The 17,929-nt window shown below is 42.2% G+C and overlaps 1 protein-coding gene across 1 annotated transcript in view; it reads right to left on the bottom strand.

Annotated features, from left to right (window-relative positions):
• Positions 1–8,497: 8,497 nt before the first annotated feature.
• PTCH1 (patched 1) overlaps positions 8,498–17,929 on the bottom strand; it is a 74,498-nt gene continuing 65,066 nt past the window's right edge. Inside the window, 4 exon segments of the mRNA XM_010403736.4 lie at positions 8,498–11,718; positions 13,194–13,722; positions 14,779–15,033; positions 16,338–16,437. Of these exon segments, the coding sequence (XP_010402038.2) occupies positions 13,195–13,722; positions 14,779–15,033; positions 16,338–16,437 (883 nt within the window). The 3' untranslated portion in view covers positions 8,498–11,718; position 13,194.

Raw genomic sequence — 17,929 nt, 5'->3', positions numbered from 1 at the left:
CAAAAACATAAGCCTACCTGGTATTTATCTTGGACTCAATGCTAAAATAACTTGCCAGTAGCAAATTCCATACACTGAAACCACAGTTCTTACTACACACTCGTGTGTTTCCCATCATACACACTCACACACATAGACATACACAGATTGCATAGAAAAACACTCAAAAAGCCAGCATCAACATTATAAAAAAAAATCCCCCAAAGCAAGTTATCACCTCACCTCTGTGTAGGAACACTGGGCTCTTATGCTCAGCATGCAGGCACAGCCAAACCTCCCTTGTCCATCTGAATGACACCCCTGGTCATTTTACACAAACTTCAAATGCACCTTTTAAAGAAATTTTTGTGAGTCCTCCCACATGGGCTCAGGTATAGTTCTCTCTATTTCTCTTTCTGCTGTTTCCTTTACTTTCTACTACACAGCTCACAAGCTTATTTTCTTCTCTGTGTTTCAGCATCCCTTTGCCCTGCATCTACCAAGGCAAACAAACCAGCACCACTGCATCTGTGTGTGTACTACTTCACGCAGAATATCCAGGTCCCATGTTGCCAAGCTGAAACAAGTCTCATTAGTAGCAAAACTCAAACTTTCTTCTATGTATTTTTTTCAGTTGCACCACTCACATCCAATTTCTACCCTACTTTAGTTCTTATTTAATTTTTCCAGTTTGAATGGTCCTAGTTACTTACCGTGATTGTGAAACAAAGGATTTAACTATTCAGAGCCCATGTCACCTTTTGTTAGAAGAATCTTGGGCTTTCTCTATTAGTATTTTTTCTGCTAAATATACCTGATAAAAATGGCTTTCAAAAATGTAAACTCTCCATTGGACTAATGCAAAATCTGAATCATAAAACAATTTGTGAAACATACACAAAACAGAAAGTCAACAAAACAGAAAAAATGCAGGTAATAATTTCCCAGGGAATATGCTCTGAAGGCTTCTTACAGAGATTTATTTTTTGAGATTCCTCAGGCCTGCCCAGCCCCAAATCAAAATTGTAATATCTTACAACAGATCTTGTATTTCTGCACTAGCTCTTTTCATTGGCTTTTTGAAACAATTTAAACTGCATCTCACAGGTATCTGTGGTCATAGCTCCATTCACTAGCTAACCGTGAGCCATGCTGACATCCCTGTGAGGATGTACAAGAGGGAAAGCAAGGAAGAGGAAGGGCAAAGAGAGAAAGAGGTGTTGTGATTAAAATAATATTTAAATTGAAAGGACAACACCCCCCCGCACCTCAACTATTGCCCTACATAGATCTGGTTCCACAGAGGCAATGGTGCAGTAATTTTCTTGACTTAAAAGGTTTTCTAAGATTTAAACAGAAGGAAAATTAAAAGGTGATAAATTAATACAGAATGGCAAAACCAGAATACAATTATAAAGTATCACATTGATAAGAGAAAGACTGTCTATAATGGCAGTGACCTGGAGGCCTAGGTTTATAGTTCACAAGGCTATCCCAGCAAAACTCTTCTGTACATTTCAGATGGGTGTGAGAAAGGTCCCTCCCACAAACAAAATCTGCTGCTTGTTGTTTCTCCTTGTGCAACTTTCTGCTCCAGATGCAGCTCAAAAAGACTCCTGAAGTATGTGAATCCCTTCATGAACTCCCAGAGTACCACTGACTAAAGAGTACCACTGACTAAATTACAATTACAGCTGAAGGCAAAAAAACCCTGCATTTTTTTTGCTTGATTCTCAACCTCAGCTACATGCAACTAGCTCAAGAATGAGCTGAAGCCTCAGCAGTCAGAAATCTTTGTACCTTTTGTAGTCAACAACAGCAGAGGACGCTTCCGTAGAGACGACCCATTGTGTCCAAGTCACATACTGTGGATTAAAGGAAGAGTATGAATAGTGTAACCAGAAGCACAGTTTTCACTGTGTACTGATGGACCAAACCATTAAAGATTAATACAAATTTAGGTTTGCAGATTTACCTATGAATAATTCCACTGATGACAATATAAAAACAATATTTTCTTAGAGCTCTTAAATGCCCTTGCTGAGTCATGGCTTATTCCCATCAGATTTTTCAGCAATTTCCATGCTCCATGTATACTTATTTAAATAATAAAATGTTCAAATGTTCAGAATAGTGTAGCATGACACAGCATAGAACAGAACAGAACAGACTGTTTCAGTTGGCAGGGATCTACAGTGATCATCTAGCCCTACCACCCGATCAGGGCTGACCACCCGATCAGAAAAGTTAAATCCTATTATTAAGGGCATTGTTCAAATGCTTCTTTTTAAGTTACTAACAGGCACGGGGCGTTGACAACCTCTCTAGGAATCCTGTGCTATTGTTTGACTACCCTCTCAAGGAAAGAAATTCTTCTGAATTTCAGGTCTGAACTTTCTATAATGTGAGGTCTCCAGAAATATCCCACGCCTTGTAGCCAAGCTCCCCCCAGGAGAGACCTATGTTCCTCTGTGCAGCCCCAGAGTCGTGGTGCCTGGCCTGCCCTCGCTGCTTTCTGCCTTTCCACCCATTCCAGCTGCATGCCTGGGGCCGTCTGGGACCATCTCTGGCCTTGGCATGGGGACCTGGGTCTTCCTTTGCAGCTTGGCCGCAGCTCCTGGTGCCAAACCCAGCAGCTGCCCTCTGTCCCTCTGCTCATTTTGCATGGTCAGCTTGGCTGCAGAAGGGTATCTGTGTCAGAGGAAGGTGAGGAGCCTGGGGAGCACAGAGGAGAAGAGTTTTTCTGTGGGGTTCTCTCACAGCAAATTGTCCTGGTGGACATCCTGCAGAGAGCATGTGATGGGGAGAGTAGTGGGGTGGTGGTGGGGGTGCTGGGGAGCTGAGCGAAGAGTCAGAATCACCAAATCATTTAGGTTGAAAGAGAACCTGAGATCATTTGAGTCCAGCCTTTGACTGATCAGCACTGTCAGCTAGATCATAACACTGAGTGCCATGTCCAGTCATTTCTTGTACACCTCCAGAGATGCTGTCATGGGTTAGCAAGCATAGTCCCGGAAGGGATGTCCTTGCCAAGGGATGCTTACAGCTTCCTCTGGGACCTGACAGAACCTATCAGCTGGCCAGTTTGAATATGGACAATTCTCTAAGCCACTTAAAGTTGTGACCACCTCTGTGATCCACATTTAAGAATAGTAAACCCCAAGGCAGAGTCTCTCTCTCTCGTTTCCCGTGCTGGCACAGGTGGCTGCGGGCCCCATGCAGGGCCAGCGGGCCCAGCCCAGGCCCTGCTCGCGCCAGACTGGGCCGGGCCACGGCCATCCTGGAGCCGATGGGCCCTGTTCCAGCCGTGGAACCCCCCCCACTGCCTCCCCAAGCCCTGCTGTGGGCAGCCGGAGCGGCTCGGCTCCCCCTCTCCAGTGCAGCCAAGATTCAGCTGAAGCTGCCCTGCTGTCCAGCAAAAGATCATGGGACCAACAGCGATAAGCGACATTCCAGCTGCAAGGCCTAGGTGAGATTAACCCTTTTAGTGCTGTGAAGAGCTGAAAACCTGAGGGAAGAGAAAGAGGAGATGCTTAAAGCTGAAATTCTGTTGTGAAGCTATGATATGTCAGAGTACCCATTGTAATTTCATGAAGCCATGGGGGCGGAGCGTTCAGCTTGTACTTGTGAGCAAAAGCACCTGTGCTGAGATAGGCAGATGCTGACGCAGCTGTAATTTAATGAGAAGTTTGAACAGGGAGAGATGGAAGCGATGAGGACTTTTGCTCCAAATGGAAAAGGAGAAACCTCAGTTCCTAGAGATGTTCCCAGAGATAGTCCTAAAGATGAAGAAGACCCTTTGCTCCCAGGGAAGGAGAAGGGGCTCTGTTCTTAGAGATGAAATGCTCCCAGAAATGGGTGAAGAGAACTTTTGTTTCTGAACAGCTCAACCTTAAAATTTTACCCTGGTAATTCAAGAGTGGACCCTCGAAAGCAGTTGTGGGAAAAGCTGCAAGTCGTGGGAAGGGACTCACATGTGAGCAGAGAACCAACCCGGGCGGCTGTCTCGTTCTGATAATGTTTTCATAGCATGGGCAAGAGAGACGACTCTTCCTAAATGGACTGAACAAGGTTATTATGGAAGTGGTAAACTGACTGAACATCTCAAAGGTTGTCTTTTTACATTGTCAGTGGGAGAAGGGAAAAAGGTGGGGGGAGGAGAAGAGTTCTGAAGGTGTGGTATAATTTTTTTTCTCTTCTTTTAGGTCTGTTAATAAACTTCTTTATATTCTTTCAAGTTTGGTGCCTGTTTTGCGTTTTTTCTAATTCTTGTCTCACAGAAGATAAACAGTAATAAGTATTTTGGACCAAACCACTACACTAAATTGGTGTTTCTGCCCAGTTACAAACTGAACCCGCTACAGATGGTTGTTGCCACCACCTCCCTGGGCAGTTCATTCAAAGGTTTAACAGCCCCTCCCATGAAGAAATTCTTCCTGATGTACAGCCTGAACCGCCCTTCTCACAGTTTGAGGCTGTCTTCTTTTATCCTGTCACTTTCTGCATGGGAGAAGAAGACAAATCCCACCTGGCTGCACCGTCCTTTCTGGCAGTTGTAGAGAGCAGTAAGGTCTCTTCTGAGCCTCCTTTTCTCCAGGCTAAACAACCCCAGCTCCCTCAGCTGCTCCTCACAGGACTTGTGCTCCAGACCCTTCACCAGCTCTGCTGCCCTTCTCTGGACACACCCCAGCACCTCAATGTCTTTCGTGTAGTGAGGGACCCAGGACTGAACACAGCATTTGAGGTGCGGCCTCACCAGTGCTGAGTACAGGGCGACAATCACTGCCCTGGTCCTGCTGGCCACCCTATTGCTGATACAGGCCAGGGTGCCACTGACCTTCTTGGCCATCTGGGCACACTGCTGGATCATGTTCAACACCCCCAGGTCTTTTTCCACTGGGCAGCTTTCCAGCCACTCTTCTCCAAGACTGTAGCATGGCATGGGGTTGTGGCTGAAGTGCAGGACCCAGCACTTGCTGTGTTGAATTTCATGCAATTGGTTTCAGCCTGTCCAGATCCCTTTGCAGAGCCTTCTGATGCACCAGTAGATTGACACTCCCACCCAGCTTGTTGTCATCTGGGAACTGACTCAGGGGGCATTTGATACACTCATCTAGATCATCAATAAAGATGTTAAACAGAACTGGCCCCAACACTGATCCCTGGGGAACTCCACTAGTGGCAGGCCACCAAGTAGTTGTGGCACCATTCATCACCTCTCTCTGGGCCCAGCCAGTTCTTAATCCAGCAAACAGGTCACCCACCCAGGCCATGGACTACCAGCTTTTCCAGGAGAATGCTGTGGGAGACAGTATCAAAGGCTTCACTGAAGGTAGACAACATCCACAGCCTTTCCCTCATCCACTGGGCAGGTCATGTGGGCATAGATGGAGATCAGGTTGGTCAGACAGGACCTGCCTTTCCCAAAGCCCTGCTGGCTGGGCCTCATCCCCTGGTTGTCCTGTATGTGCTGTGTGATGGCACTCAAGAGGACTTGTTCTGTAACCTTCCCTGGCACCAGGGTCAGGCTGACAGTCTTGTAGTTCCCCAGATCCTCCTTCCAGTCCTTCTTGTGGATGGGTGCCACACTGGCCAACCTTCAGACATCTGGGATCTCAGTTAGCCAGGACTGATGATAAATGATGGAGAGCGGCTTAGTGAGCACTTCTGCCAGCTCCATCAGCACCCTTGGGTGGATCCCATCTGACTCCACAGACTTGTGGCTGTCTAAGTGGCACAGCAGATCACTAACAACTTCCTCCTGGATTGCAGGGGGTCTGTCCTGCTCCCCATCCCTGTCTACCAGCTCAGGGGGCTGGCTGCCCTGAGGATAACTGGGCTTTCTGTTAAAGACTGTGGCAAAGAAGGCATTAAGTACCCCAGCCTTTTCCTCATCCTTGGTGACTCTGTTCCCTTCCATGTCCAATAAAGGATGGAGATTTTCCTTGGCTCTCCTTTTGTTGTTAAAGCATTTATAAAACCACTTTTTATAATCTTTCACAGCAGTGGCCAGACTGAATTCTAGTTGAGCTTTCTAGTTTTCTTTCTACATGACCTAAAGACATCCTTTTACCCTTCCTGAGTTGCCTGCCCCCTCTTCCAAAGGTCATAAGCTCTCCTTTTTTTTCCCTGAGCTCCTGTGAAAGTTCCTTGCTCAGCCAGGGCAGTAGTCTTCCCCACTGGCTTGTCTTTTGGGCCATAGGGTCGGCAAGCTGCAAAGATTTGAGCTCAAGGGATGGAAAGACCAAACAGAAAAGCCACATTTTTTGTGCTCCATTGTGCTAAAGTTTGTATCCCCTGTGCACACATGACATCCTAATTCATCTAGGTGACTCACAGATCCAGCATGTCTTAACTGGCAGCTTGAGCTAAGCCTGGAGAAGAGCCTGTGAGAATGCTTGGATTAGCAGAACAGACTAAAACACAAGATGCCTTGTGTTCCGTGCATCATTAACCCTAAATACAATCTTCTCCACTGCAGGCTTATCTTGCACCAATGGCAAGCAGGCCTAGCTGCTGTGGCAGCAGAAACACTAGCGACACATCCAGTTATGGCTGTGAAAATGGAGAGTGGAAGTGTTCATAAGGAAAGCTGTGATAAGTGGCCTGGATGACACTGCAGACAACTGAGTATCTGAGGGAGAGATTTCTTTTGCTTACATAGTGTCTGTAGGAGCAAAATAATATCTGCAGCATCAAATATGTAAAATATGCCAGCATATACATTTTTTTCTCTTTTTTTGGTCAAAGTAGAGTACTGCTTTGCTTTTGTGCTTAATGAGCTGAAATTAACCAGGGAAAGTTAAACTGGGCATGTATTTTTTCAAGCTACTCAAGCTAGGTGGTGCAGTTTCCTGGCACGCACTCTGTTCTAGCAATAAGATTCAACATGTATGCAACAAAAAAGACAAGAATGATTAAATGGAGTTGGAAAGTAGTAATTGTTCTCATTGCTTGAAGCAGACATTAAAAATAATTAAAATTTGGCAGTGGTATATTCAGATATAAACAGTCAGTGTCTCAAATTCTCATTGGGAGTAAAAGTTAACAAAAATGAAACACCTGTTCATACATCAGTGCTGCTGCAGTTTAGCAGCATGCAGCATTCCTGAAGCTGTTAAATACATGCATTAGGCCAACAAAAATTTGGCCACATGTTTACTTAAGGCCTGAATAAATACGGCCAATCTCTGGCAAAAATCTAATCAAGTTCTTACCTGTGGTTAATAAGACTGACAGCAAAATGATAAGAAACCTTAACATGACAAGTAATATAATGTAAATAGCTTTTGTTGATGCAAAATGGAATGTTAAAAGAAAAAATCCTATGTTCTGACGGAGAGAATGTATTGATTTATTTACATGGTTTCCAGCTGTGTGAATGGAACTGCTCCCATGGATGGCTGGGACACAGAAGACGAAGTGAGTGAGCTGAGCTAAAGCAAGGCCTAAGTGAGCGCTGTTCTCATGGGCGGTATCTACAAAAGCCAAATCTGCAACCTGACTCAGGCTGGCTAATCCTGAGGGTGTGAGGGGGAGTACTTTGAGTAGCAAAAATACATGTGTTTTGCATTTCAAGTCCTTTAACTCTATTTTTCTCTTGTGTGGTAAAACTTCCAGAAAACATAAAATAGAAAATTGTATTTGTATTTCCTCTGACCATGGAAAGTAGAGGCTGAATTATAAATTATCTCAAGACATGTTTGGGCTTTTTGCTTATGAGAAATTTAGAAGACTCATGTAAAAAAGTCATCTAAGGGTTACAGGATAAAATAAAGGACTGCTGGCTCTGTGGCACTTTGAAGGATGCTCAGCAGAGTATCTGCACAGGAGAAACCACACCGAGGTTTATGATGCAAATGACTTCAGACAGATGTTGCTACTTAACACTGTTCACTCTGCTGCCCACTGTAGCCTCTCCTCCCTGCCAAGTGGGGCTCATGCAGGGCACAGGGACCTGCACCCTGGCTGGCAAGCGGTAGCATGCTTCCCAGAGGGAATTTTGTCAAGAGTCTCCCTTCTTATGGATGGCTGTAGTTTTCAGAACTGCACGTTTATTTTTTCTTCCACAAAGTGGAAATACCAGACTGATTTTCTTATCCAATTTAGGGAGCAACCACAGAGATGGGAAAAAGACAAAGAATTTCCTCCCACATCCAAGAAGAAATAACCGTTATATAAAGTGTTTATATAAGCCAAGTGTTTATATATTAGCAAAGAGTTTGAAGTCTACACAAATTGTTTCATTCAGAGTGAGAATGACATGTATAACCCAGTCGTAAACCTATCCCCCAACCTGCAACAAAGGTAACAGAATCAACAGACGAGGACCAGCATGCTACCATTTGGACAGGGTAGCAAATGGCTCCTGCTCCAAAATGGGCAAATCTGAATATCCCACACATCCCAAATATCGAAAGATCGCAGATTCACGCTCCAAATCAGAATGATTGCATGGTTGCACCTGCAGAGATGACCAGCAGTAAATAAAGAAGCATTCCATAAACAACCAAATCCATACCCTGTAAGTTATAATATTTTTTTATTCATGTTAGAATTTCTATCAGTGTTTGAACATTAATATTTAGAGAGTTTGTACAATTTCCATTCAAAGCTTAAAATGAGAACCACACTAGATCACAAATGGTAACTAAAACACAGTTCAGAATTGTATGAATATTCACACTCTCTTTCTCTCTTAACACTGTTAAACACTTTGTTTTCTCCCCAGGGTTTACAAGAAAAAGTGTGCACTGTAATTGTATCTCAGCAGTGTTCCAAAACATAATGGTATCATCATTACATATAAACTCTTTAAAAATATACTTCTGTCAAAAGACTTGATGACTACTATGTACACTACAAAAATAAATTTTCATATAAATAAATTATATGGCATAATTTTATCTTTGTAACTGAAATGACACAAACCCACTCCTACCAAACAGGCAGGCAATGAGACCCAGTTTGAATATTTTTTTCCTTTTAACTCCTTACACTAAAAGCTACAACAAGTCCATAATGTAAATGTTATATACTCTTTCCTATTTAACATTAGTAAGCACTCTATACAAATAAAAATCCATTAAACAGTAAAAACATAACTGTAATAGTGTTTCCAATACAAATAAAATCCCTGCATTTTGTTTGTTATAAACTGGCATGACAAATACTGTAAGAAAAACATTCTTATGATACAAAAATATAAATATCACCCATGATTAAAAAAGTTAAGAAACAAAACCAAAACAAAATAAATGTTGCCAGCCACTGAGTTCTCCCCTTGCCAATGTGACTATCGAAGAAGAAGGTCTACATTGTGCACAAAGCAGCAGATAGCTCACCCACACACAAGTACGCAGGAAGACTTGGGCAGGTGGCAGACACTGCAGCTTGCCCTGGGCCCCTTCCCTCCCGAGGAAGAGCAGGCAGCAAGGCAGCCTGCAGCACAGAGGCAGCAGCAGTGCCAGTGGGAGCCCTGCCAACCTCTGACACGTAAGCGCACAAGCTTGGTGGTTGAAGGCAGCTTCCAATTAGTACCATACAGTTTTGTTGCAGAGTTTGTATGATCTGAGGTCACTATGCTGCTAGTGCTAAATTGGGGGCCCTCATCTTTTTGTCATCAAGAATTTTCATGTTAGACAGTGAACTGGACCAGTAGGCAGTTGCGACATTAACCCTTGGTGTGCACTGAAACAGTAGCTTATGTATCACGGGAATGACACCAGGCTCTCGCCACCTGCTCTTCGAGTGTTCACATTGGAGATCTGTAAACAAGTGCCTCATATCAAAGTGTTTTCAAGTGAGCAAAAAAGGCATGGAAATTTGTGCATTCTAATTATCCCCATTCGTTTTGCTGGCAAGGTCTGTGGGCAAAGAAGACTCCCTGAAGCCACTGGAGAAAAACACTTTGCCATCAAAGAATTGGCCACTGCTGTTCAGGTACATATATATATATATGTATATATATATATAAAGAAAAGCCCTACCACTGCTGTGTTTAGAAACTGAATACTGGTTGTGTTTGGCTCTGAATGCAAAATTTAACATCTACCTGCTCTAAAAAACAGCTTGGAGAAGGGCAGAAAAAAGATGAAAAAAGAAGACAGAGAGAACGAAAACTTGTGTTGCATTATTTTAAATTAAGGTTCTTTGTTCCTACGGTTTGTTTCCAACTGGAACACAGATTGTAGTGTTTTTCCAGACCCTTCACCTGCAGCAATCCCCTTTTAGTTTAAAAATAATAGTACAAAAAGCTAAATTAGTTTCGCAAAGAGATCCCAGTTTAGCTGTTTTAATTAAAAGTGCCGATGCAGCATGGGAAAACACAAACAATAGAGAAAAGAACTACCCAGGCCTTACGTGTCATTACCGTCCCGGCCCACCAGAAAGCCATTTCTATTTAAAAAGTGAATATACTTTTTTTTTAATCCTTCCATTTAATTTTTATCCCTTACTGTTAACTCCTTCCTGCCACGAAAATAAGGTGACCAAAGATACTGCTTTCATTGCTGTAATGACTCAGCTAAGCTCTGGCTCACCATCAAACAATTCATTATCCAGCTTCTAATGCCACTCAATTAACAGTATCAAAATAAGGCAGATGCTCATTGTATTTCTATAACCACCAGCACCTCTCAATATCCAGCACCTTTGGAAGTAAAAAAATAATGGTTATAGTGCTTGCACTTACCTGGCACCTTCTGCAAGGGAAAAAAGGAAATCAAAGCACTACACAAACAGTAATTAAGCCTCACATTCCTGGGAGGTAGGTAAGTGTAAATATAACCATTTTACAGAATGAGAAACTGAGCCATGGGGCAGTTAAGTGACTTGACCAAAGTCATGTGAACCAAGTCATTAAGGGTTTGGGAACTGAAACATAATTCCAAACCTCAACTCCCTGTCTTCTCTAGTATTTTAGTTGGGCCTTTGATGATGGCAGTCTATAGTTGTATATATTGGTAAACAACAACAGAGTTTTCACTAGCTCCTACTAACAGGGAAAGCCAGACTCACATCAGCATCAGTGGGTTTGTAAGCCCACCAAGTGTTAACACACAGTAGAAGAGAAACTACAGTACACCAGGAACATAGACACAGAAGCATGCATATTTCCAGATGCACACATGGACACATACAGCAAAATAAAACCTGCACATAGCTAAATCTATTTAAGCCTCCCAGATTAACTTGCTTTTCTTCATATTTGCTTATTTTAAAAATTACCACGCATAGCGTGTTTGAAAGTTAACAGTAACATTTCATACTACCACAGGGTTGTGATACGCAAATTTAAAATATTTTTAAGACATGTACCACCTTTAAAAAATCCTATTACATAGCAATATTTGCATAGAATTATACAAGTAAATTATAAAATATTTAAGCAGCAGCAACTTATGCTGAAATTTAGAACTAGATTAAGCTTAGTTGCGGCACAGATATCAATGTACAAAAAGTACAAAGAGCACACAATATTGTCCCCATTCCATTGCCCAGAGGCAAATTACTCCAGATTATACTACTTTACATCGTTCTTTTGTATATTACATATGTGTACATCTTTTAAATACTTAAAAGAAATATTTAACAAAATAATACAATAGGTTACAGTAACAGTGAACTGTTGTCCTGATGCAGCATGTCCTTTTCTACAACTTCAAGCAGTTCTTCTCTTCAAGCAGTTCTGGAATACAGTTTTCCATCTTTGGCCTCTTCTTTGCTTCAATTATTACCCTGTACAAAGGAGGAGAGGGAAAAAAGCAAACATTCACCAAATTTCAAGAAAAACAAGCAAATCAAACTAAGCCAACTCATTTCATGATTCTTGTGGTTAGTTACCAGTCAGGAAATGCTGGCTCTGCTTTCATCTCAGTCATTAATTTCCTGGTGAAAAAATACTGATGCCAATTTAAAAAATGTAGATGCTTTAATTTCTAAGTTCCCAATTTTAGATACCTGTGACAAATTCAGTCAAAACCAAGGAACAGTTGGAGGACAAGTATGCTACATTGAATACTGAGCTTACTTAAGAATCTCATACTACCACGCACTTCAGCTTGAAAAAGCAGAGCCCAAGTATTTCCTTATACTGTGGATACTATTACTTGTCATACATCTAGATTGAGTGGCTAAAAGCATTCATTTCTATGTTTTGGGATGCTTGAAAACACATTTTATAATTCAGAAAGTAGTTTCACTTCGAATTATCATCAAAATTTCCATCAAAACTCTGTGTGTGTGCATGCACATGCATGCGTATGTACGTGCAAAATATTCTAGAATCAAAATAAAATTACTTTCTCTGCTCAAACTAGTGTCTGTCAATAAAAAAGCTCAGACAAGCAAAGAGAAAAAACAGGAATCCACAGATAAGTAACTATTCTAACACTTCCTTTTTCCCCTCCAAGAGAAGAACAGTGTGAAAACAGTGAGAAATAGTTTTCAGGTAACAGCCCCAAAAAGTTTTCAGTGTAAAAACTCAATGGGCAGCTCTACGCTATGCAAATCTGCAATAGCCACAGCAGCTGGCCCTGGCAAGGCAGAGGTCGGCTCAGACACCTCCAGTGTGTGAGGTCACTGGGAAGGCCCTCTGAAGGGCCCCCCAAAGAGCAGGGGACACCCTGCTGAGCAGCAGGGCACTAGGCATGGCAGGACTTCCCACTTCTCACTCGGCTCATCCTGCAGAGGGATTCATTCCCTTTATGGACTTTAAATTCTTTCACAAACTATTTCATTCAAGAGATGACAACTCCTGAAGTAGCTGGCAGTTTTACACTCTCCTAAGAAACGTCATTTTATATAACATTTTAGAGCATGCCTGATTCAGAGATCAAAAGACAGAACTAATGAAATGGTAAAGGCAGTCAGGACAGCTCTGAAGATGTTACACAACATGTCTGCTTCATTTTTCTCATCTGGTAAACTGGGATTGTATGATATACTTATCCATCTTGCAAGCCTTTTTAAAGTAGTTTATGTCTGAATGCACTATGACTTCTCAGTGTTGGAGAGGACTACCTTAGCCATCCTCTCATCTAGTGCAAAATGTACTATATTCATAGTTAGCACATTTAAGGTGATCAGTGTGACCTGTAAGTAGTGCTATCTAAAGAAAAGGTACCTCTGAGGAACTTCATTTTTCCTCTTTCTTTTGATCACACCATTGCCTGACACAAGCCAAAGCTTGCAGTTACATGTGATGGACCTACCTTACTGTGAGCTGTTGCCAGTTGTCCTCTCCTCACATTCAACATCTTGCAGTTCTATAACCTCTACTTTCGAATTTCTTCTTTCACACCGCACATTAAAAGGCACATGTGGGTCCTCAAACGGTGCATGGCCAGCTTCACGGTGTCCGTCGTAGGATGGAAAGCTCGCTCCCCGGGAGCTGTGGCTGTGCAGGGCAGAGTGGACAGCAACAGTGACGGAAGCCGAGGCCGTCACAGTAGTGATAGGCTGGCAGTAGGCTGCTCCTGCAGTGCCCGTGGCCCCGAAAGCCGGCTTCTCACGCTGTTGGGAATGAGCCTTGGGGCCTGAGCGATCCCTGTTGCTGGGTCCCGAGTGCCCTTCAGTAGAAATTTCAAAAGCATCCCTGCGAGGGCGGTAAGGAGGTGGTCGCAGCCCTTCCCTCACTTCCCTTTTGGGCTGTCTGCCCTGACGCCATGGCTGCTGTGTGCTGGGCTCTGGATTTGATTGCAGCCTGGGATTCGGCTGATGCCTTGCTTCCGGCTGAACCACCTGAGAGGGACACGCACGGTTACACCTCTGCAAAGCAGAGCAAAAAATACTATGCTTGCTTATATTTTATGCTGAGAATAATTATAATGATGCTCTAACCCCACAAAGGGAAAGTTCTGGAATCTGGTAATTGATTTTTCCATGGTTTTTGTCTGAAGTTATTAAAACCTGGAAAGCATACCTTCAGAAAAACACAGGATGACAGCTGAAAACATTATTGTAAGCTTCCTACATGCTGGTCCATCTTTTCAAAGGGATGGGTGACAAGCACTTGATCTTAACTCAACAAGGAGAATTGCAGGCATTTGGAAAAGGGTCTATTCCGTGCAGGGAACATACACAGGATGTTAGTAGGGTAGTTTGTATAGACTGTAGGAATCTGTTTTCTGATTTCCATAAAGAGCATGAAGCACAGCAGCTACGTCAGTCAATAAACCGTGACCAACTTCAAATGTGGCTGTGCTTGTACCTATTTCTAGGCCTCTGCTGAACAAAACCAGATCCGCATTGCAGCTCAGCATGCAACATCAGCAGGGGTAGGAGACAGAGCTTTTTCACTTTCTTTTGAAATCGCAATTGTGCCAACCCAGTGGCAAGATGCAACAAGGCCCAAGATTTGGTCAAGCACTTGAACTACTTTCTTCTCACTCTGATCTTTCTCCCCAAAATGTACTATCACAGAGAGGTATATGATAGCAATTCACAAGATGTGTGAAAGAGGTTGGGATCTTGTAATCTCTCATCCTCTCTCTGAAAACAGTCATCAAACAGACTGAGAGCTCTCTCTTGTGGCTGGTGCCAATAGGATGTAACAGCAATTATCCATGCCAAAGGCCTCTGCTTTTGTACCACCGCTTTACCTCCAACTCAATTCTAAAGAAGAGAATGGGAAAAACCTTCACTCCCTGCTAACAGGTTTTGGCACAAAGTCACAATCAGCTAGAAAGAGTTTTCCATGAAAATAAATAGATCGATTAAAAACAAAAAAACCACACCAAAAAACTCCTTCTTGCCCTCCTGCTAGTCCATATGAAAGCTACTTAGAAAGCTACTTACAGTGGATCTTGCAAAGAGAGGATCCTCAGTTGCTTCCACTATTACTTGATGGACTGGTGCCCCAGGACCTTGCGTGGCCTCGTACTGATGAAGCTCTTCACTGATGCCAGACACGGTGGTTTGAGAGCTGTACTCAGAATCAGAGGAATCCGAAGCATTATGTGTGTGCCCAGGTGGCAGTGCAAACCTGACGGTACCGGGGGGTGGCTCAGGAGATGGTGTGGGCAATCTGTCACGTCCGTTGGCTGGAGAAACCTGATGACAGCAATGCTTTCAGTTACATTCAGCTAGCTTTACCCTTTTAATCACTAGTGCTTGACACAAACACACCCTGCCATGCCACAACAACCTTAGCAACAGTTTTCTGATGAACATGGATACTGAAGTGAAAAAAATTAATGGAAGTGTAAAAGACATGATCTCCATCAGTGGATATGTATATAAACAGGACTACACAGATTCTTCTAGGTATCATTGTCTTAGGAAGTGCCTTTATGTGTGTATGTGCATGCACTTGCACTTGTAAATATAAAAATAAAAATAATATGGGGGCTTCCCTCTCCCTTCAGCAAGCATTAGCAGTGATTTCATAAAATCACCTCTGTGGGTTGGTACAGTGTGATTCAGTGTCTATTTGCAAAGAGAGATGGATACACACATCACAGCAATATATATGGTAATAACACACACATACACATTGCTTGAGTAAGAGACAGGTCATGCATACTGTTAGGAATTAAGAGATTACACATTGGTGTCAAAACTGTTTTACTAATATTAAAAGAACCCAAACACTTCTGGAATATACTGGTGCTGTAGACATACCTTGTGTTTTAGTCTTGTGCACACACATATATATAGGGATGTGAAACATAGCACACTGATTCTACTGACACGTGATAAAGATAACCCCACATAACTCCAGAGTTAATGATCAACAACTAAATATAATGTTGGTATCTCTGAACCTGGAGTCTGGATTTGAGCTTTGTCCTGTAAAGTCATCAACATCTAAGTGAAGCCTTCCCTGCATCCCTACTTGAGGGAGAAAAATGCTGCAGGGAGAGGTGACTGGACAGTGGGGACCTTCTGGCAGACCAATCATGGTTATCAAGGTGTGGTCTGTGGACCACCACTGTGTGTGTTGGTCCACACAGGCCTTCCTGGTGGTCTGCTCAGCTAAACACTTTGAGGAATTCAACAGAGCCAGTGAGGTAGGGAAGAATGTGTATAAAACACACTGTCTTTTGCAAAATATTGAGGGAAATCTTTATTTTCCAAACTTGTTTGCAGATCACATTATGCTAGTAGTATAAATAACTATCAGGTTAGCTTAGTGCAACCTCTAAAACAAGACTTATTAAAGAAAATTTTAAAAGTAGAGTAGTACCAACTACATAACAAACAGCACTTTTAATAAAAAATTATTTAAAAGCCTGAGAGCAAAAAAATTAATCCAAGAAAGTTTTTAAAATAGTTTCTAAAAATGGTGGGTGACTGAGGGGGACAGCAGTGCAGACATAGTATTATTTTTTCTGTTCACCATTAATTTTACTGACCTCAGGGTATGGTCCAAAGAATGAGAGAAGAACAGGAAGCAGCACCAATCCATTGAGAACTCCCAGAATGGTTAGGATTGCCAAAACAGCAAAGAAATACCTGAAGTACAGTTTAAAGGGTTTGGGGCAGAGAATAGCCACTGTTAGAAACAGGGGATTACAAATTACTCCTGCATATGTTAAAATAATAGCAATACTAAATTGACTCTAACATATTACTAATATCAAAGAAACAATTGTATCACTTTCTGTATAAGATATAGGGGTTTTTACCTTTTGAATTAGAGAAGCTATATTCCACAAAGTGTTAGTTGAGAAAGGAAAGAAAAAAATTACATTTGTTAATTTCCCAGAATCTGGAAGCATGTAATGTTATTTATGAATGTGTTACACAAACACAAAAATATGGAATGTGCAGGGAATGGCTGAATGGATTGAAAGCACAAATACAATGAAAAGGGGCCCCCATTAGTGAAAACCCAGCAGAAGCAAACAAATGAAGTGAAGGGTGTAGAATTTAAACAATTTAGTGTAGAAGGAAAAGAAGCCCTCTTCTCCCAGCAGCTAATCCACTGTGAAATGCTTTCCGCAAGTTACAGCAGAATGTCTAATTAAATCTACAGTATATCAGGTAAGGGTTTTCCTTGCCATTCATTAATCAAACTTAACGCCTAGAATTCTGTGAGTTCCAGTTTTACCAAATAGCTTGAATTGCAATGCTTTTACAACACAGGAACCCACTTTCTGCAAAGAAAATGCCCATTCTATAGTAAGCTTCAGCATTGTACTGAGTAAGAGTGCTCCACAATGGCAGAGCTGCATTGCAGGCTAATCTTTTGTTGAACAATTTAGCATCTCTGAATACTCTTGTTTTGCGTCAGCCAATTCAAACATAAAGGCTGAAATACTATGGAAGAAGAGAAAAGTGCACAAGTAGTTGTCCTTTCCCACCACTGAGGGCTAAGGTCTGGGATCCTTCATGAATACCAAGGTAAACCTGTCAGTAAAAGGAAAGTCTTGCTAGTTGGTATTCGGCACAGCTGGGGCTCAGACTAAACTTAAGGCTGCGTTGTAACTAGTGATTTCAAGGACTGAGTCTTGGTAAATTCCTGGAGGAGAAGGCAAAGGAGAAGAACAGAGGGCAAGTTTGCTACTAATGGGTCTGCTGATTACATTGTCTAGCTGGCAACAAACTTTACTGCCTCCCTGTTTCCACATCTGATCAAATATATCAGACTCCTGTAAAACTATAAATATCCTGCTATTGTAAACATTTGGGAATTTCTGATCTGCATTAGCAAAAATCAGCAAGCCAATCTACTCTACTAACATAAACCACCAGAACTTTAAACTGGGACACAGATCAACAACAGGCATTAAAAACATTTGCATCTCATCCATCTAACGTTAGAATAAACAGGAGGATTATAGCTTTGACCAGTTGGTGTATACAATGTCTGTTAATTTACTTAATCTTCCACATTGCTGGACTAATCTGTCGCTTTCCGGAAGTTTGGGATCTTCTTCGCCCACTATAACAATGCTCAGGCTCCCCATAGTTTATTTTATTATGTTTTTTAAATACAGCAAAC

Source organism: Corvus cornix, chromosome Z, assembly GCF_000738735.6.
Source record: "Corvus cornix cornix isolate S_Up_H32 chromosome Z, ASM73873v5, whole genome shotgun sequence".
NCBI classification, from domain to species: Eukaryota; Metazoa; Chordata; class Aves; order Passeriformes; family Corvidae; genus Corvus; species Corvus cornix.
The sequence above is the reverse complement of the archived record's forward strand: the minus strand, read 5'-3'. Positions and strand labels throughout refer to the sequence as shown.